At 36.0% G+C, this 21981-nt stretch overlaps 1 protein-coding gene across 1 annotated transcript in view; it reads left to right on the top strand.

The window, feature by feature from the left end:
• LOC111142230 (thyrotropin releasing hormone degrading enzyme) overlaps nucleotides 1–14305 on the top strand; it is a 380019-nt gene extending 365714 nt beyond the window's left edge. Inside the window, exons 16-19 of the mRNA XM_022495269.1 lie at nucleotides 4916–5083; nucleotides 5637–5777; nucleotides 8237–8318; nucleotides 14026–14305. Coding sequence (XP_022350977.1) covers nucleotides 4916–5083; nucleotides 5637–5777; nucleotides 8237–8318; nucleotides 14026–14169 — 535 coding nt within the window. The 3' untranslated portion in view covers nucleotides 14170–14305. The remainder of the gene's footprint in view (nucleotides 1–4915; nucleotides 5084–5636; nucleotides 5778–8236; nucleotides 8319–14025) is intronic.
• Nucleotides 14306–21981: the final 7676 nt, after the last annotated feature.

Below are 21981 nucleotides of genomic sequence, written 5' to 3'. Positions count from 1 at the left end.
CACGCTGATCCTGCGTGGGCTTCACCCCGGTTAAGCCTCTGGAGCGATGTCCCTCAGCGGAACAGACTTTTAAAAGTCCCGATTTTGTGCTCCGTTGCTCCGCCGCTTGCCGGGAGCCAGCCCCCTCCCCCCGCGGTCTATCTTCCCGTCGCTTTGGATTCACTTCTCCGCCAGTCCTACCTTTCAGAAAGTGGTTGATTTTCTGTTTCTAGAGTTGCTGTTCTTCCTCTCTTCGATCTCCCGTTGGATTTGTAGGTGTTTGCAATCTTTAGATAAGCTATCTAGCTGATCTCCCGCTACCTGAAGTAGTCTCAGCCTGCTACTTCTCCGCCATCTTGACTCCTCCTACCCCAAAGTATTTCATTGTCACGCATCTGCTTTTGGTAAAGTAAAAAAGGTTCAACATATCACCAAAATACAAAATAAATTATTTCAAGATGATATATTGCTATGCTTTCAAAACTTTTTTGCTTTCAAAACTTTCACCAAACAAATCAACTTTGTCATAGTCCTGTTTGAAATGAGAATAGAGTAAAAGCTATAATACAAGTTACACTAATTAGGTATAATTTTCTGCAGTGTTAGACTCTCGAGAAGATAAAGACACTTCCTTTTGGCTAAGCACTCCTCCAATCATCTTCTATGAAGGCAGCTGGGAGAGACTAACTTCCTCGTCCTGTATATGGATACTACACATGGAGAAATATAAGCACATTTCCTTCTCAGATAATAAAATTCCATTAAAAGATTTATTTCTGAGGCAGAAGTTTAAAAGAAATGACCGTGGGATATTCACATTCTTATAAACAATTTCCATGTCCATGAGAAAGGGGCCCATCTCCCTGTTATCCTGATATCAAGAATCTCACAAAACTCATTTGTACTGCTCATAACTATGGGTTCCGTGGGGTTTTCAGCCCATGCTTTCCCAACAAATGAGCTTTCATTTGTTCCTAATGACTTTGGTTTATACAAAGAGATCTTAAACTGTCCCCAGAGCAATCATTTTGCTAAAATGTTATTAGAACATCTTTACAAATTTAGCAACAAAAGGGGCTTCATTAACAATGGAAATCATCGGGAACCAAGGCCCTTAGCAAATTCAGTGCTCACCAGTCTTGTTTTATTTTCAGCAACGAGTACAATAATGTTGTGAACTATCCACTGACTCCTTAGCTGGTGGGTGGGTAAGGAAGTTGAGGTGTGGATGCCATGGGAAGAGATGCTCGAAAAATCCGGACGGTATTCTCCGGTTAATCGGCTCTGTCCTTGCTCTTGGAAGGAGACCTGTAAACCGGAAGCAGCGCGTACTCATGGCATCTGCTAATAGAGTCATTTCTTTCCTGAGAGTTTGGGGATTTGCAGACGAGACTGAGGGCTGTTTTTCAAAGGACCATCCACAGGATTGAGATTAAATATGTAAACATATGTGTGTCTCATTTTTCTAGTAACCAAATTTGATTCATCTGCTATGCACAGAGGGCCAGCTGCTGAAAAGCCTGAAAGTTGACCTGCAGCTTCTGGCAGAGCAAATCCAAATTATGGGGTTTTTCTCTGGGTTTGACACTGCAGCTTGAGATCCAGAATCAGCCCCTATTCTGGGCAGCTTTGAGTTTAAAGGCCTCCTTTGCCCAGGATAACTTTTGCTAGATTCCTTCAGGGTGGTCTCTCTGTCATTTTATCCAGCACTTTATTGCTGAGTGCCCTTTTAAGATTTTTTTTCTTCTTGCTGTGTGTATGGCCAGATTGCCATAGAGCAGTTCCTTCAGTACACCGCTAGCCTCTGTCCTTATGCTGGCCCAGAGGCGACATTTTAACAAGTACCAGTTCAGTGCTGGGGAGCACTGAGGATACTTATTGTTGGAAATCTGGTCTCACCAACATTACATATTTCTCAAAGACGACTGATTAAACTGTGTATTAGAAAATTAACTTAAAAAAAAAGAAAGATTAGCGGCGACCCTATGGCCAGTTGAGCACTGAGAAAATGATAGGTTGGCTGCATCCATATTACTCTGACTACTACTACTATTAAAAACCAACATATCAGGGGCATCTGGGTGGCTCAGTGGGTTAAGCCTCTGCCTCCGGCTCAGGTCATGATCATCAGGTTCTCTGCTCAGCAGGGGGCCTACTTCCCGCCCCCCCACCCTGCCCCCCACCTGCCTCTCTGTCTCTGCCTACTTGTGATCTCTGTCAAATAAATAAGTAAAATCTTACAAACAACAACAACAACAACAACAACCAACGTATCATACTTTTGTTGTCATTAGCCATCTCTAAGCTGATAAAAATGGGAAAAACTATCTTGTACAGATCATCTTGGATCTCAGTTTACTATATTGTGGTGATAGAGCAAAATATCCTCTCTCAGAACAGAGTCCCCTCACTTGCAAAAAGAAATGTATAAGGCAGACATCATGATATTATTATATAGACTAAATAAAATGTGTAACCTGAAACATGGTATTGCCCAGAGGTGTTATTTTCTACCTCCTGTGCTCCTCCAGCCAGTGCCCAGGGCTTTGGAGGGACAGTCCCTTTATTCATTTGTATGTGCCTCTTACACAGTTCGGCATCAGCCAACAGCATCTACTGAATAATGAAATATGGACTATTGCTAGTGACTATGATATATGGCAGTCAAGTTATTTCTAAGGAATATAGTTTAATATCTGGTGGGTTTCTTTTCTTTTTCTTTTTCTTTTTCTTTTTTTTTTTGCATTTTCCTTATTTCTGTATGCTTTTTCTACTGGAAACCATTGATATTGGAGATGCATTTCATAGGCAGTAACAAACTTAATTCAATGGACTCTATCTCTATATTCTCTTTAATACATTAATAACTTAATGACTATTAGAGCTAATGTTAAGAAAATGTACACTGAGAAAAAAAGGAAAATATACATTGATTGATGAGCTGATGATTTCAGTAGACATTTTATTGTTTTTTCTTGCAAATTTTTTTGTTGACTGCTTGGCTAAAGTCATACTTTTATACAGTGTTTTGCTCTGTAACCTATAATATTTGAAAGAAAAGACTCATCCTCCTTTCTAGCTGTTGATTTAGAGAAAGAAAATGAAGAAACTTACTTCATTTTCTTATTATCGTTAGTAAAGATGGAGGCGTATTTGTAATCCTGTATCGCATCTACCATGATTAAACGTGGCAGCAATGTTTTCTGAAGCTCTGGGCTGGTTTTCCAAAGCTCTGGGCTGATATCTGTGTTCTTTTGTTTAAAACAAAACAAGCAGAGCGCTTGCCTTCTAATATCGCAAAGACAAAAGGCTTTAGTCAGCAAGGTTAAAGTAACTTTTGTCCGAATACTCCAGATCACTTACTTCTAGGAAGAGACAGAATAATATAGTTTTAGGCATTTCTGGGAACAATTAATTTTGTACGATTCTTCTAGCAAATCTCAGCATGTGGTATCCTGAAGCCCAATGCTCCATATTCTGAGTTTCCTACGTCCTCCGTAGCTGCTTAACAGAGCCAGATGAAGCATCTTCCCGGTGGTCATTCAGATACTTCCTCCTGTTTTCTAAATATCCCTTCAACCATAGCAGTGTTTTAACCATCAGTCAAGGTCCTAAATCTTTAGAAGAGAGGGTTTTTTATCTTGCTATCCAGACAAAAACACCTCTTATCAGCCACTTTCAAGTTACAAGTAAGAAACTTAAATAGTGGATCACTGAATATGACACAAAGCAGAATGTATTTTTTTGACTTTTTGTAAGTATTCTAGTGTTCTTTCAGAGAAGTCAGTTTTTTAAAATGTGGCATATATACTGAGACTCGAGAGGACAATATTTAGTAGAAAATTGCTATGGTGAGTAAACATGAGCATTTATAACTTATAAATAGTCAAGAGTAATTAAATCCACTCACACTTTCCCACCATAATATTTATTTTGGAGTCCAAGTCAAAATTTAGTCTATTTTTTTTTAAAGATTTTATTTATTTATTTGACAGGCAGAGATCACAAGTAGGCAGAGAGGCAGGCAGAGAGAGAGAGAGAGGAGAAAGCAGGCTCCCCGCTGAGCAGAGAGCCCAAAGCGGGGCTCGATCCCAAGACCCTGAGATCATGACCTGAGCCGAAGGCAGAGGCTTTAATCCACTGAGCCACCCAAGCGCCCCAAAATTTAGTCTATTTTTATAGTCACTTTTGTAAATGTAGAGAAAAAGACATTTTTTTCTCAAAATTTATTACTTTATGTTTTATCTGTTTATTATCTCTATCAGTAATCTTCTAGGTTCTGCAATGTGAAGGCCTATTTGAGAAAAATAATTTTAGGGACACCTGTCCATGATTTTAGGAGAAATGTTTGTTTTATCCAAATTAGTCTCTTCAACCTGTGCTTCCTTGCCGTTCTCGGGTCTACCAATTATGAGAGCAAAATCTTTGATAAGTGTATTAATGTTGGTGGAACTATAAGCATCCTGCTTGCATTGTTTCTTTAAGCCTTTATATTCTGACCCTTTTTAAGGTTTTATTTATTTATTTGACAGAGAGAGAGAGAGATCACAAGCAGGGGGAGTGGCAGAGGGAAGGGGAGAAGCAGGCTCCCCTCTGAGCAGGGAGCCTGAGGCCAGGCTGGATCCTAGGACCTGAGACCATGACCTGAGCCTAAGGCAGACATTTAGCCCACTGAGCCACCAGGCACCCTGTGACTTTGGTTTAAATATAGTTTCAAGAATAGAAACAAAACTTGCATTCAAAATACATTATTTTGCATCGTTGAATTGCCAATTTTTAAAATCTTGTTACTATATAGTATTATTCTCTTTCAGGTAAAATCTGATTAACAAAATCATCTTTTTAAAAACTGACTGTAGTAAAGCAACATCTGTCTTTAGTTTCAATGCTATGAAGCATTTAATTAACAGAAAACCACCATGGGTTGCTTCTTTAGAATACCACTAAATGTTAGAGACATCGTCTACTGTACAGGAGTTTCACTACTAGATGAGGATGTCTGGGAATTCATATGGATGAAATTCCACTCCACTACAGCGGTTTCTGAGAAGAAAATATTATTGGAAGCCTTAACTTGCAGTGATGACAGGAACTTATTAAATAGGTGAGTCAATTAATTTTCTAAATTTATTTGTGTAATGAGAGTACTCTCAGTTAATCAAAGTACACTGAACTTGATTTTATTTCCTTGAATATAAGCTAGTTATGCTAGGATGTATTTTCTACAGCTAAAGAAAACTGCCATGTTGACATGACTAACGCTAATTGAATTGAAAGAAATACCTTTGTTTCTCACTCTAAAGATTTTTTAAGTGAGTTGATAGCATCAGAACAAACTTGTGATTTCTTCACCAGCAAAATTTTTTAAAATTTAATTAATGAGCTAATTAAAATGCTATGAATTTGCTCTTCCCCCTTTTAAAAACAGAAAATGGTTCTGTTGATAAGTTGTATTGGTAGTTTACACAGGACTGTTCTTCTAAAGAGTTTAGAAGAACATTAATTAATAATTAATAATTAATAATTTGTCATTAATGCGTGTAATTTTTGTAACTTTATAAATTCATTATAATTAATTAATGCGTGTAATTTTTGTAATTTTATGAAAATTTTTAAGTTATTGGGCTAAAAGCTTTTCTACAATTCTATCCTTAAAGGCTTCTAAATCTCTCACTGAATTCTGAGGTGGTGTTAGATCAAGATGCAATTGATGTGATAATCCATGTCGCTCGAAACCCACACGGCCGAGACCTTGCCTGGAAGTTTTTCAGAGATAAATGGAAGATACTAAATACCAGGTAGAATAAGAGTTCAATCATTCAAACCTGAGTGAGTAAATTAAAGGTGACATAGTAGAGATAAAGACCCAACTTTTTGTGTTAAAACTAAGGTCCAGATAATAGAATTGGATTTTAAAATAGTCAGCCAAGTTGAGTGTTGCCACTCCTGTGAAACTCAGAATTATTTTAACGATTCTATAATATTATTCATGTAATAAAGATTAAAGACTGTGATTATATATGGAAATGTGGGAGTAAAAATGTTTAGTAGTCAACATTTGTGGAAAATCTTTTAAGTTGTCTAAGGTTGAAGAAATATCATACAACTGTATTCTGAATGTGTTACAGAAAAAATATTTTATAAATCAGATATAATTATTATATTACATAACAAGAAAATTTAACCTCTGCAAGAATTGTTTTTAAATTTTCTTTATATGTAAATATCATAAAACACCTGAAATAAAACCAAGATACAGAGAAGGAACATTTGAATCATTGTATAATCCTAGTTTCAATAGAATTCATTCCTGAGACATCTTGTTTCATGGTGAGACTTTTTCAGCCTCATTTTAAGAAAATGTTTCATTATGTATTTAAATATATTATAATAAATGTTGATTTATTACTCTGATAATCTCTATGGCATTTTAAAATTTAATTTATTATAGAGCATGTAGATGCTACGTGTTCTCAAACTTAAATGTCCCCAAAAAGTGAGCAGACCTCTTGTTCTGTCTATTAAAAATTGGTGTGTAAACTTCATGTTTTTAAGGTACATAGACCTTTCTCAGTTGCCCTTGTATAAAGGGTTCCATTTGAATGCATGTGTCCTGTTAAAACACAATTCTATCTACAAATATTTCGTCAGAAAGTGCTGATATTCCTAGAAGACACATTGGCTTTCTTGTATTTGCAGCTCAGAAATTGGAATGATTGGAAGATTAGAACTTACTTTGCTCTCATGTACTATAATATAGTGAATAGTCAGATACAAGGTGAAATTAATATATAGGAGCATTTCACTTTAAAAAGTGTCAAATATCTGCCAATACACAGTCTATGTAGGGAGTGGTTTTGTCTATCAGGGTTCAGCATAGTGGGCATGTATAGTTCAGTCCCAACCAAAAAATGTTTGGCTCCTACTATGCTTATTTTGTATCACTTGAGAGTCCATGGTCGCTAACCAAAAGCTAAAAAGGTTGAGATTTGGAAATGTTTAAAATCTTGACAAATAGAACTGTATTCTTCATCAGCTTCTACTGCTCTAGCAGTCCTTAAACACTGGAGTTCATGGAAGTGCTGTCCAAGGTACTCTTTCTTTTGCAGATTCTCCCTGCTTTTAATTGCTCCCAAATCTAGATCTCTTACTCAAACATTTTGTCTAAGCTTCACTCTATGATAGACAGTTGCCTGTTTGGAACCCCCTACTGAGGTGTACCTGCAAAGCTAAACCTATCATTATCCTCTTGTCTTCCTTTCCTCAGTAAATATTATGGCCATCCACCAATTGCTCAAGCCGGAAACTTGGAAAACTACAGATACCCCCTGGTCATGTATGACAGTTAGGCTTGAGATATTGTCAATTTAACAAGTCCTAAAAGAAAGGTGCCACAATGCTGTAAGGGAAGCATTAGAAAACCTCTTATAATGGGGGCTGAGCCTTTGCTTCCAAAACTTCAGAATCTTTTTTATCTTAATTCTGAGAGTATGGTAGTCTGTGATAGGTATCCTTAGCACAACAGAGATAAATCAATAAAATGAGAAACCTTTCCAACTCACCAATACAAACTGCTCCTTACTGTGGGTCACGAGTCAAGAATTTATGTCTGTGGCACAAGGATTATGCAATCCAGGTGAACAACCAAATACTTCAATTTAATGTCTACATGAAGACATACTAATATTTGGGAAGCATTTCAAAGAATTTGACTCAGTTTCTAAGCATGAAAAAGGAGAATGCCAATGTCAATTGTGACTGACTAGACCAAAGGATCTGTGTGACATACTGTTAATGCCCAAGTTTGTCTTATACTCCTCTTTCTTTTGTTGGGATTTTCTTTTTTTTTTTTTTTTTCCTTATAGTGAACTAGGTTGCTTTAAAGTTGAAAGTTTTAAAATATTTCTTCCTCAGGCCTTAGATCGAAACTATAACAATAATTCCTAAATCTAATTTTAGAGGATTCCTTTTTTTTTTTTTTTTTTTTTTAATGTACTACAACATAGACCTCCCTGAAACATTTTGAGCCAAATCAGGTGGCATCTGATGTTATTCTGCAGTCACAGCTCTTTGCACCTCCCTGGCTCCCTGGAGAAATGACCTTGAAATGGTCTGATATCTTAATGGCAACAAGATAACATTGGTCAAATGGTGCCCTTGAAAAGGATTCTTAAAAAAAAAAATCTGAAGAGTAGGATTTCTTAAATTATTGCTTATATAACATCAAGACTTTTTTTTTTTTTTTTAATCTTTCTAGGTATGGAGAGGCATTATTTATGAATTCCAAACTCATTAGTGGAGTTACAGAATTTCTTAATACTGAAGGTGAACTCAAAGAGGTAAATATTTTAATACAGGAGTTCTAATGATTTTCTTTTATAAATATATAAAATTATACATTTATTTTAACCACTTTTTTTCTGACAGACTCATATCCATTTCTTTAAAAAACACACGTTCATGCTAAAGACTTGACTTACTTCATTATTTGCAAAGGTATTTCTATTATATTAAACATGAAATGCCTTGGGGGGGCACCTGGGTGGCTCAGTTGGTTGAGAATCTGACTCTTGGTTTGGGCTCGGGTCATGATCTCAGAGTTTTGAGATCCCCTCTTGGGGCTCTGTGCACTCAGTGCAGAGTCTACTTGTCCCTCTTCCTCCCCCTCTGCCCATCCCTCTGTACCCCCGCACATGTGAATGCTAGCTTTCTCTTTATCAAATAAGTAAATACGATCTAAGAACAGACAGACATAAAATGCCTTCGAGAGGTGTTTGAATATAATGATTCTCAAACTCCAGGACTCCAAATCCACTCCCAGTATCTTTGATCCAATCCGCTGCTCCTGGGTTGATGATGTGAACCCAGGTTGGGATCCTAGAAATAGCAGAACCATCCCGTCACAATGACTCAGCATTTGGGTACAAAGGATCAAGGATTGTGTTAAGATATAGAACTTGAGTCTCCCTGCTTCACGTTCGGGCGGATTACAGGGTGTGGATCACCAGGTGTGATTATATAGCTTCGTGCTATCTAGTCTGTTCAGTGGAATGAATTTAGTGTATGAAAGAGGATATATCTGGCAATATATATTGAGATTAATAGTTTGTTGAAAATTCTGCTTGATTTAATCATACATGAATTTCATTAAAGAAAATAAACAATTCTTTAAGGACTAGTGTCTGGTTTAGAGTATATCTAATGTTTCCTTTTTTTTTTTCCTGGTTTATTTCTCTGGAAATTTAAACCAGCTTTTTTTTTTTCCCCTAGCCTTTAACTCACATTTGTAGAAGAGGGGGTGTGAAATGGGGAGGGATAAATATGTAGGAGGGAGGAAAAATATATAGATACTTTAAAAAAATTTTTTTTAAGATTTTATTTATTTATTTGAGAGAGAGAGAGAATGAGAGAGAGAGAATGAGAAGTGGGAGGGTCAGAGGGAGAAGCAGACTCTCTGCTGAGCAGGGAGCCCGATTTGGGACTCAATCCCGGGACTCCAGGATCATGACCTGAGCTGAAGGCAGTCGCTTAGCCAACTGAGCCACCCAGGCATCCCAATACGATTTTTTTTTTAAGATTTTACTTATTTATTTGACAGAGATCACAAGTAGGCAGAGAGGGAGACAGAGAGAGAGGGGAAAGTAGGCTCCCCGCTGAGCAGATAGTCCGGTGTGGGGCTCGATCCCAGGACCCTGGGATCATGACCTGAGCCGAAGGCAGAGGCTTAACCCACTGAGCCACCCAGGTGCCCCTAGATCCTTTTAAATGATTCTGATGAGCTGGGCTTCAACCATCTACTTTTTTTCTGCTGCTTCACTCCATTACAAAGGATAGCTGAGACTTGGCTTTGACAATCATGGCTTCCTCGGCTCTCACTCATCGGATATCTGGGCTGTGACCCGGAGCTAAACATATCCAGCAGCATTTCCCCAGAAGCATCACCCTGGCACTATCCTTAACATCTAATAGTGCCCGGTGTTGTACGATCATCCCACATGCACTGACTTGGATTCTTGCACGTGACAAGCTAAGCTAAGCTAAGTCTCTGATTGTAATGATTTGAAATTCAATTTTTATCCCTGCTGTGTGTTCCCAACCCTAAAGGATTTGGTTCTGAAAGCCCCAGCCCATGTTTTACTAAATTTTTTTAATAAAGGAAGCTAAATGAGAAGGACTCCTTTCATATCCATATGAAACAATGAAAGAACAATTAAATGAATGCTTCCAATTTTCTCTGTATTTAAATGAAGTACTTTTAATTTCTTGATTTTACATTCAACAATCAGTGAGTAAAAGACTCATTTAGTCACAACCTATGAAGCCATTGAAGTGAACACAGAAGTGAAAAATCTCTTCTACCCCTCCTGTCCCCTCCTTCTTCTCTCTTGTAGCACCCTTCCTTCTCCTGTCTTCTCCCCAGTATTCTCTGCCTTTGCCTCCTTTCCTGCTGCCTCACTTCTGTTCCTGCTTCCTTTTCTTCACCCTCAAACTCTTGTCGGTCTTTCCTACTTTCCTTGTTTCAGGTATACCCAGGCCCTGGGAAAACATCTTTTAAATGGATATTTATTTGACTTTATTGTATGTTGACCGTTTTGTTTTACTTACTTCACACATATTTTTAATATTTTTCCACTTGATTTAATTGTCATTTGAAATGTCCTTGTAATGAAAAGTGCAGTTTCACACCTGAAACTAAACTGTGGTTTTTATTCCATTATCTACACAGCAGCTAACCTCACACCGTCTGGCTGTGACATGAGCTAGGAATCGCTTCCTAACAAGGCGGCTTGTGCTGACTTTCTAGTTTGACAATTGCCCTCTGAGGCTTCTCCATACTTTCCTTACCTCACCATTGTCTTTAAGATTGGGAACCACTGTTGTAGAGTAGGATGGGAGTTTGCTTTGTATTGCTAATTACTCCCTCCTCCCACGCCCATTAATATAAAGCAGGTGAGGAAATTCCAGACTCATCCTCTAATAACCAATGAACCTCACAAGCAGAAAACCCAATGCCCTCCCTTTGGATGCGGGAATATTCTTATTTTCAAGAGTATACATAGATCAAAAGGGAACCGGCATCTTTATGAATTCTGAAAACTCAGCTGAGGTGTTAATGACCCCATCAGACCCAGGGGCATTCAGTAGAGAAATAGGAGTAGTTGCAAGGTCCCTTCCCCAAAACTGCATTCTAGTACCTGAAACTGGCAATTTCCTTCTAATTACGAGGCTCTAGCAATTTGAACACTATTTCTCCATGAAACAGTGTGTTATTTCCTTAATTTTAAACTAATGGAAGTACAACCTGAGGGAGCAACAGAAGCCCTTTGCCAGTGTTTCATACTGATGTCTGTTGAGCAGTTCTCCCCAGCGCTCCTTTTTCTGCTTCTTGAACCTCATAGACAGCCCTGTGGAGGAGGAACATAGATCCTGGGCATCACAGACATCCCATTTACAGTTTTAATGTTGAAAATATAAACCTCATAATAGGGCAATAGCTAATTCAATTTATTTATATGGTTACTGAGAGTATATTATGTTTTGCAATTTACTCTACAAATAATTTATTTTGTGATGTTTAGGGTCTCGGGTACCCTAAAATCAGAGTTTCTTTTTAAATGTGAAAATGCCTTCTAATGGAGAAATTAACAAACATGTCTAGAAATTTTATGCTAAGAACAGGAAGCACAAACAACTCTGACATCTTACTAAATGCTATTTTATAAAAATGTCTAAACTTGCAACATTTTCAAATAAAAGCAGAAGATGGCATAAATACTTAGGAAACACAATAATAAAAGCTAATAACAGCAGAAAATCTACCAAAGAACTGCAGAAATAAGCAAACCGGAATGCCAAGTGTCTTCCATCTACCCTGTGCCCTCTAAAGTCAGGCAAAGGGTCTGGAAGGTGCTATGATCACACACCCCGGGACCTGTTAGATGGCTGCTCTGACCACATATTTGCCAGAAGAGCTGCAGAGGAATCTGGGCATAAAATCAATCTGTGTCAACCACGGAAAGTGGGCCATATGTGTTCTGATGAATAAGCTACTCCCAAGATTCATTCAAGTCACCTCAGGCTTTCTGAGCTCATGAGGCTAGTACTTAGTGCACTTAAATAGTGATTTAAGAAATGAATCCCTGGGGACCCACCACTTACATTTTTTATTGATGGTTCTCTTGCAAGATAATCTGACCTACTGTCTTTGTGTCAATAACACATTCATATTCAAACCCATAGTTTGCCTTTGAGGAGGACTTAAGTGTTTTACTTCCAGTGTTTAGGCTGGCTTGCTCTGTCTCCCACCAAGGGGCCAAGAACATGCTGTACAAAGTCAAAGTTGCCAGTGGGTCATTTATCACTATCTGGCATATTTAGTACTTCCGAGGAAAGCCTGTAATAATGCAGAATGTATTTTAAGAGCAGCAAATAATAATTTTTTCCTGATTGACATATATTATGTAAAGAATACCACTGTAATGAACATATGTGATATATACATGTATGCTGTGATATACGTTATTTGTGTAATAAAACAATTCAAGACATAGACCATGATGTATTACTTGTTGCTATAGGAATATAGACTGAATGAATCCAAACATATAAATACAAATGAATTATTGGATTAATCAGTTAAAGTTTAAAAATATGATTCAGTGTTTCCATTAGACTTCCTTTTAATATATGTGTGCCTGTTACAGGCATATGTGTGTGGCACGGTGCCTGGAATATTGAAGACATTTAGTAAATTCCCATGTCTTCTTCCTCTTAGCATTTGTAAATTTGGTAAAATGTCAAACCAATTTTCAGGGTAGCATCAATAAATCTTTGCTGTATGTTGGATATTTTACATGTTTGTTATCAAAGCATAGGGATTTTGAAGTCTTATAAAGGATATAGCTCTGTGATGAAGTCATCCTTGCTAATGCCATGGTGGGGGGGCATGGGGCTTTGTAGGAAAGTGGAGGAAAAACTTTGAGAAAACCTATGGGTATCATGTAATCAAAGTAACACTGTCATAAACAAACCGAGCTACCAATGAACCACTTTCTAGATTAACTCAGAAAGGTATTAAGAAGTCCATTTTAAATGCCCTTCCCCCTGTCCCTGAGTCAGTCTTGCTGCACTACATTTCCCTCCTGGCATGTCCTCCATGTGGCACCCACCATATGATGAATCACACCCACACTAATTACACCACTAATGTTTCTGTGTTGCAAGCTGATTTTTCACATTTGCCTATTAGCATTGAGATTGTTGGTTGGTTGCCAGTTTCTTAACATATCGAACAGAAAGAAAGACTGCTAGAAAGACTCTTGAAACCAAATCCCTGAGCATTCCCAGAATATGTGAACTCTCTAGAGAAAATCTTATATCCAGAAAAATATTAGCAAAATATCTTAAAATGGTAACTTATTTTAATTAAGTGCTCAAAGAGTCTAGCTAAATGAGTCCACATTTAACTATCCTTCATTCTTTCTAAGCTGAGTCACTTGGGCAACTGAAATGTCATTAATCATCCAGTTTTCGTAGCATCGTTACTTTCTTCCCACCACCCAATATCTGGTAATCCTTCGCTGCTAAAGATAATGTCAACCCCTTATGCTACTTATTTGGTGATGATGAAGACGATTTGGATCTCTACCAACAAAGAGTGAACTTTAATCCTTATCTTCAGTTTTTGAGGCTATTTGGACATTGGATGTGCTTCATAATTAGAACTAGCCTTGGCCACAGTCCCATCAACCTATTACGAAAAGATAAATATGTCTGTTTTAATATTTACTTAGGAAACAAGAAGCTGAATTTGGAGCTCTTGAAACTGTAATGTCCACTCTTTTTTCCTTCTGGTTCCGAAAGATACTATACCACACTTAATGGGCACAATTTGTTATATTGTATTTTGTTAGAGAGCTTTCTTCCCGTAGTAAATATGCCTTCTGTGGTGGCTGTGGCACTTCGTTTCTCATATAGTCTTGTTTACATACGTTAGACAGGAGTTTGAGGCATGCATATTTACCATTCAAAACTGTTTCTTTCCAGCTGAAGAACTTCATGAAGAACTATGATGGAGTAGCTGCTGCCTCTTTCTTGAGAGCTGTGGAAACCGTGGAAGCCAACGTGCGCTGGAAAATGCTCTATCAAGATGAGCTTTTCCAATGGTTAGGAAAAGCTCTGAGACACTAAACTCTCTCTTATAAACAATCCGACTCCGAATTTTGGGAGAAGACCTGCTTTCTATGGAGTGAGGAAAATGTGCTATGTGGAAAATGGCCAGATTTTCAGCATTAACGTGTGGGAGGAAAATTTTATTTATTTATTTTTTTGGTTTTGGGGGAATTTTTGGTTTGTTTCATTCATTCTGTTTTGTTTCTCTACTGGGTGTTCTTCTCTAAAGAAACTCTTGCAAGTGACACTAGCCATGATGGCCTCAGCTGTACATTCCTCTTTGTACAGGACCAAATATGATAGTGGTGCATGCTGATGTTGCCGTCAGTTTGGAAAAACATATTCAGAATATTTTGTGCATGGTTGTATGGTCCTGCCTGTGTTCAGCATGCTTACTTAAACTGTCCAATGTCGTATGTGTATATATGTTACATCCAGGATGGGCATTATACAAAAGCACAAAGATTATCTATGACAATCATTGTTGCAATGAAAGAAAAACTGAAAAGGAATTCTCTTCTTAGTCCTGGGCAATGTGGGAGGTGAAATAGCCCTTTAAGTGATCATTATCACTTCTTTCAGCAATTGGCTTATCTTGCAATGATGACTGTGTAGCTAACTCATTTTCTTCGAGTTAAAGCCGTGTACACGTTTAAAAAGGTGTATAGATAGTGTATGCATATGTATATGTACAGAGGGAAGCCCTATATGTATATAGTATGTTGTACACTGCACTTCTGCAAAGAATCTCTTCCAATCAAAGAAACTTTATCTCTTTTTATAAACTTGTGCAAACTTTGAAAAGGCTGAAAAGAATTTATCTCACCACTCCCCACCATTTCCTAACTAAATTTCTCGACTCTTACAGATTTTTTTTCATCTACTTCCTGAACAACAGTCTATTCTACTACGTGAAAGTGAATTCAAGCAAAATTTATGTATAAACACTCTTCTAATTCTCCAAAGTGGCAGAAACATATCCTAAATACAGATTCTGTCATCATTCTGGTCAAACTTCCCGTTGCATAAAACAATTATGCACGTTTAATAATTATCAGTGCTGAGAAAATGTTTCTTTCCCATCTTGTTTGTTTTTCCATCTCATGTTGTGTGATCCAGAGGGTTAAAAACTTTCTGTGTGTGTGTGGGTGTGTTGGTCTTTGTGTCTGTGTCAGTCGAATCCTCCATTAAGTGACGGGACCTCAAGTAGGTCTGATACCATGTAACGACCCTTGGATCCCAGTCGTGCCATCCATTCAGAGGACAGTTCTTTTCCTTGGGCAAAGCTTTTTCTTTGGCATTGACAGCTCTCTTCTACCTAGGAATTTTTAAATAGCCCTTGCCATGGCTGTCTGTTATGTAACACAAGTGCTTTTAAATGGTATTCTCACCCAGTAGGCCAGCTCTCCAAACATTGCTTAGATGATCCAAAATGAACATATTTTAAGTTTGCTGTTATAAAATACCAACACAACCACTGGACCCAAGCCAAAAGTTTGTGGACCACTTTTTATTGTCCTGAGGTTTTCCACTCCTCCAAATCTTCTCGCAGATTATTGAGAGAAATAGATTCTAATAGTCACTGAGCACTGGGGGAAAAAAATAGGTATTTTAGAAACCGGAGCCATAGATTTATTTTGAGTCCTTGTAAAAAGGAGCAATTTCCTAATCCGTCAAACAAGTATCACCTACAACTGAATTTTATCTTTTTAGCAACTAATAACTATTACTCATACCTTACATTTTCAGCACTTCATTCAATTAAAACATATGAATTTTAAGGACACTGTGTGGTATTAGTAAGACATAGTAATAGTAGAAAATCTAAAAGTCATTCTGCTGATCAGAAGTCATGAAATTTAACTAGTGCTTATCGCATATAAAATCCTTTAGGGACAAGTTCTGAGACATCACAATAATAAATATCACTCTGCAGTGCAGGTCCAAAACATGTACCATATCACCCTTGGATTCATGGACTTGAGGTAAATAGATTTAAAAATTAGAGGTGGATGTCTTATTTTGTGTCATGAATTATTGAAAATTCTTTGTAGTTGTGACATTCTTTTTGAGTGAAATCTCCATTTCCAGATTTGAGTTAGAAAGCCTTTAAGAGTTCTTTTTTTCCTCCCCACTGTTAATAATCTTAATCCTCTTTCAGTATTTTAGTGGCCTTGAACAACTGGTTTAGCTACGATGTCAAATCCTAAATATGTAATTATGTGCAATGTTTGATACCTCATAGAATATCTGTTCAACGGTATAGTAGTATCAATGGCATCGAGATGGAATTTCTGTTCTACATATTTTTCAATAATTTATCCTTTCCAATGTTGAAGATTATATCAGGCTTTGACGTTTTTTAGTTGTTTAAATAAGTAATATTTTCAAAATAATAAAATGACCAATGATATCTCTTGGAATATTCTGTAAAATGTAGTTATAAAAGTCTATTTTCTACATAGAGTTTTTATCTTTTTTCTCTTCTTTGTATGTTTTACAAGTCCTATATATGCATGAAATAACAAACTGTTGAAATTGTTCAATATCTAGGCTTAAATCTTTACTCTGCCAATATATATATATACAACACAAAAGTTGGTTTCAATTAGACAGGACTAAATTGTTTACCATACCAAATATTAAATAACACCAGGTAACTTATAAATAAAACGTTTTCCCCATTTTCACACATTTTCCCTTAAACTTTTCTTAAAATCCTCATGTTTTTAAAAAATAGTCGAGTACGACCTCTAAGGTTAATTTCTACAATGTGAGGTTGATTCCTGAGTTTCAATAACCCAGATTTTAATTGGACCTTTTTTAAATTGGAACTTAGCTGACTTTGATTTATATTATTTCTAAGAAACTTTATATCATAAGACTGAGATTTTTGTGTCAGTGCTATTTACAAACATAACTGTGATATCTCACAAGGTTAAGATTATAACATACTTATAAATTGCATTCCATTTGTGAAAAACTTCTACAAATGCTGTTTTATTGCTTATTATGTTTAACATAATAAATTATATTAGCCCTGATAGTCTGATGAGAAAACTGAGGCTTGGAGTAGCAACAGGAACCTTGAAAATTACATAGTTGTTATCTGGGAAACAGGCACAATAACCTTAGCTTTTCAATAGAACCTTCCTACGACAAAACTAGAAAGACATTTTGAAATGCCTCTATCCATTGCACGAGTTGGAGGTTTTCCAAATACCAGAAACAGCATCAAAACACGTGATGAAATAGGTCTACACTAATTATATTATTTTGTAAAGTCTGTGTTTCTAATGGGCATGATGTCAAACAACTGCATGAAATGTTCATCAGCAATTCACTTCAGTCAGGATAAGCAGCCTGATATTGTGACAAAACATATAGTTCATTAATTATAGTTTCCTTTTTTTGATCTTTTGGTGAACACTGTTTAAATAGGACTTTAACATGGTTGATAATATGCTTTATTTTTATACATATTTCTCTGGTAAACCTCTAACTGTAGTAACAGATGGTCAGACCACAGATAAAATGGTTTCCATCTAAATAAGTGAAAATAATATTCAGTAAAATGTTATGCAGACTAAATTGTGAAAAAGCAATGTTTATGCAGCTGCAGTATAGGAATTCCTGAAGAAAGTTACAATGATGTATTTAATTAAAATCCACTGGCTGTTAAAATTTTAAGGAATTTTTTTTTTCCCCCTGAGGAATTGAAGACCTAAAATAGCTCAGTTATTCTCAGGATGACCAAGAGGTAACCACATATACCTCTTAAAGACATGGTAAAAGTTTATATAATGAGATATTAAGATTCCTAAACATTTTTTCCTCCCTTTACCAGAGATCATAGCTGGATTATTATCATTTGACACTGCTAATTATATAGGGCAAAATTCAATTTAATTAAACAAATATTTATAGAGCACATTTTATTTCACAAAGCACTCTGTGAAGGGAAAGGAAGGAGGAGCAGAAAAAGGCCTGGAGGAATTCACATCACAGTAAATGCAACAAACATAAATCATGAGCCAATTAGAGTGAGGGTGACATGAAAAATAATTACCTGCTACATAAGAGAAACTAAATTTTTAGGTATAGATAATATTGTGCATTATTTTTGTACACTTGTTTTCAAAACTTATATGGTACTTGAGGGTAATTCTCAATGTTTGGTCACAGCACTTAATTGTGTTTCACAAAAATGTGTAACATTTAGAAAGTATAATAAAACCACATGGTTTAAACTTTGTAATTGGAATATAAATTGGGGTAGAATTTATCTTCAAGAAAAGCTATTTGAACAATTTAATAATATCAGTAAGGTGCAGGAAAAATGTTTAACCTACTTAGGAAAAGTAGTTCAAGTTTTCTAAAATGGGTTTAGCATATTATTTGTATATTCACAATGTGTTAATTTTAAGTTAATCATATATTCTTTAAAGCAGGTTCAACAGTTCTTATCCTAGGCAATAATGTATTTGTTCAAATTAGTACATGTGAACTTTTGAGTAAAGAAATGTACTTATAAAATATTCTAAAATTTCAAATTTTAGCTATATAAAGGTAACCTTGAGTTCAATCGCTATGAATTAATAAGGAATTATTTTATTAAAGTATTTTGCTTAACGTGGTTTCTCTTCAGGAAAACGCTAACAAAAGGGAACTCTAGTAGCTTTTATTTTCAATTTTATTTTATGAAATTTTATTTCAAAGTTTAGAAAAGTTTTTAGAGTCTTTATTAAAAATAAGCAGTTGGTGAAAAATATATGTTCTAACTTTAAGTATACTGTTTATGTATAAATATATGCATTATATTTTTTAAATAAGTTTTTCACCAAAGGTCCTATTAGTAGACAGTATGATTTTATTCAGATTTTGAACACATAGCACATTAAGGAACTTTATTTTGAATATTAAGTACTTTAAGGATAGTACACTGAAAATGTCTCTTTTTTAATTCCCAGTTCATGTACTAATGCACTAAGAAAAAAGAAAAATAATGACCAGTTCTTCATTTTTATCTGAATTAATTTTTTGTGTGCTGTATTAATGTTAAATGAGATAAAATATAGGAAAAGAATGAACCTTTGAGCATCTACTAAATGTCAGGCATTTTTTAAAATTCTTTTTAAAGATTTTATTTATTATTTGACAGACAGAGATCACAAGTAGGCAGAGAGGCAGGCAGAGAGAGAGGGAGAAACAAGCTCCCTGCCGAGCAGAGAGTCCGATGCAGGGCTGGATCCCAGGACCCTGAGATCATGCCCTGAGCTGAGGGCAGAAGCTTAACCCACTGAACTACCCAGGTGCCCCTAAATGTCAGGCATTTTATAGACATCATCTCATTTAATAACTGAAACACCATCAGTTTCAATTTATCAACGGGGAGACTGAGGTTAAGAGTTGGGATCAGTTTACGTGACTGATGGTAGGTATTAGCTGGGATTCAAAACGGTGCAAAACAAGACTTATGGGGCTCAAGTCAGTCATCAATCTGTCTCCCATATGCCCGGAAGCATAATGATTATCTGTACAGACCAGTCTCTATAGAGGACTTGAATACTTAGCTTACTTTTTCATTGTCACTGACTCGTTTGAGAAAAAAATGCTAGTTAGTGCTTTTTGGTTTGACACTCGGTTCTTAACAGTTACTTCACATGGCCTATTGACAGTTTTCATCCAAATGTTTTATGTTAGTGTGTTGTGTAGTGGGTTTTAAGCTACAACAGATAATGAACAGATACTCCAGACAATCAACCTTGAAAAATAAGTAAAAAGAGAGGGTGGATTACAAAACTCTTCACCAGTGGACCAAAAGATAGGTTAAACCTCTGTCCTACGTGCAGAGGAGATCTATTCATGTAGCCAGAACTTTCCTTTTGTTTAGCCATGAGGTCAGAGAGCTCTTCCTTTCTGCTTGGAGCTGTATAGATGGACTGCTGCTGCTGAATTTACTCGAAGTTACCTTTTCCATTGGCCTGCTGTACGTAGTGAATGAGGTTTAAGATAACTGCTTTGACCTAGCTTGGCGCAGGTCAACTTACTTCTAATCGCACACATTTTTACTATGTCATGTAAGTAAATGAGAGAGTGAAATGTTTTATAGCAAATATTACCGTAAAGCACATCTGCCTTGAATGTGCAGTGGATTTATCAGTCTTTTAAACTTGGAAGCAAGTTAATCATTAAGTTGCTATCGTTTAACCCCTACTAGGTTCACAATATTACTATGCTTGTTCTTGGATAGTATCCTGTTCCCACCTTCATATACTCTAGGACCTACTGGGTGAGAACATTTGCTATTAATTTTGCGTTATTTGGTTTTATTTAAAATAGGTTTCTTATCCATCACTTCTCAAGCATGTAACATTTTTCAAGGGAATTTCTCCTCAAATGTTGTTTCTACCTTTTAAACTATGGTATAATAGTAATCTCACATTACCTTTTTAAATGCTCCCTGTACCTTGTCACATATGAATATACTTGCCATTTTCCTTTGCTATATTTTGGTCCCTTTATGTTTTGATAGTCTTTGAAGACAAATTCACACTATAAAATAAAACACATTAGTTCTGTGAAGCTTATGCACTCTCCAGTTACTTGGGGTGAGATGAGACATTCTGTCCTTGAACTTTCAAAAGTGGCTTTCTGCACACCACTGAGCTCATCAGATAATCTTTTAAAATATTATGTGGACTATTTTTAATGAACTTGAATTAATTCAGCAACAAACTTTATTTTTCTAAAACCATTTCCCAAATGGACAGGTTTACTTAAAATATGCCTAATGGAAGCAGTTTTTTGCTTTTTAATATTTTATGATTTAGAAACAATAACTATTCTTTTAGTAAATACAACATGCTAAAGAATTTACCAAATCAATGGTTTTGTGTTAGTTTAGAAGATAAATGTTTACTATGATATGCCTTTAAAATTATTCAGTGAAAATCGAATCAGTATGTATTCAACATGAAATTTTTATTCCATTACAATCAAGCACTAACAAAGTGGGTTTTTCTAAATGAGAAAATTTCTCTTCTGTATTTTAAGCAGAACAAATTTTGCCTCTGACAATAAAATTTTGTACAGTAATTCATCACTGTCTTAATTTTCTGACATGTATAGATAAGGCCAAGATAAACAATCTTCTTCTTTTTCATTCTTCTGTTTTCACTTGAGAACCCATTTTTAATTCTGAGTATCCATACTGTAGAGGTCCATGACAAGAAAAAAAAGTCACTTGCTTTTCTGACATGAGCCTTTCCCAAGCTATACACATATTGAAGCTAGAATAAAGAAGTATGTATTTATGCAATATTGTAAAAAAAAAAAATTCCAAGGCAGTCTTTTCTTCCAATTGTATGCCCTTAGAATAAATTAAATGATCTTCACTTCAGTAAAAGTGATTTCACCTGCAATGCATTTCAGATTGCTTTTTAATAGGTTAAAAACATTGGACAGACTGTCAGGATCCCCGAATTTCAAGAATCATCTTCAGTAACAACAGAACTATAAAATATATATAATCAGGACTCATAAGTATTACTCAAAATAAATTTTTTGATGTTCCTGGGTTTTTCTCTTTCTAAGGGTTATTCAGAGGACATTAAATTTGACTGTGTATAGCCACCCATTTGAGATTTTACCCCTGATACTTTATATACAGCCATAGGAAGTCCTCCTCTGTCATGAGCATGAAAATAAGAAATGGAAGTCTTTTTTTTTTTTTTTTTTTTTTTTTTTTTAAGAAATGGAAGTCCTTTAAAGCTGGAATCAAGACGATTCCTATTTGTATTATAGCCAGTGTCTCTATGTGTATGTACT

Source organism: Enhydra lutris, unplaced genomic scaffold (genome assembly GCF_002288905.1).
Source record: "Enhydra lutris kenyoni isolate GAN:26980312 unplaced genomic scaffold, ASM228890v2 scaffoldscaffold7, whole genome shotgun sequence".
NCBI classification, from domain to species: Eukaryota; Metazoa; Chordata; class Mammalia; order Carnivora; family Mustelidae; genus Enhydra; species Enhydra lutris.
The sequence above is the reverse complement of the archived record's forward strand: the minus strand, read 5'-3'. Positions and strand labels throughout refer to the sequence as shown.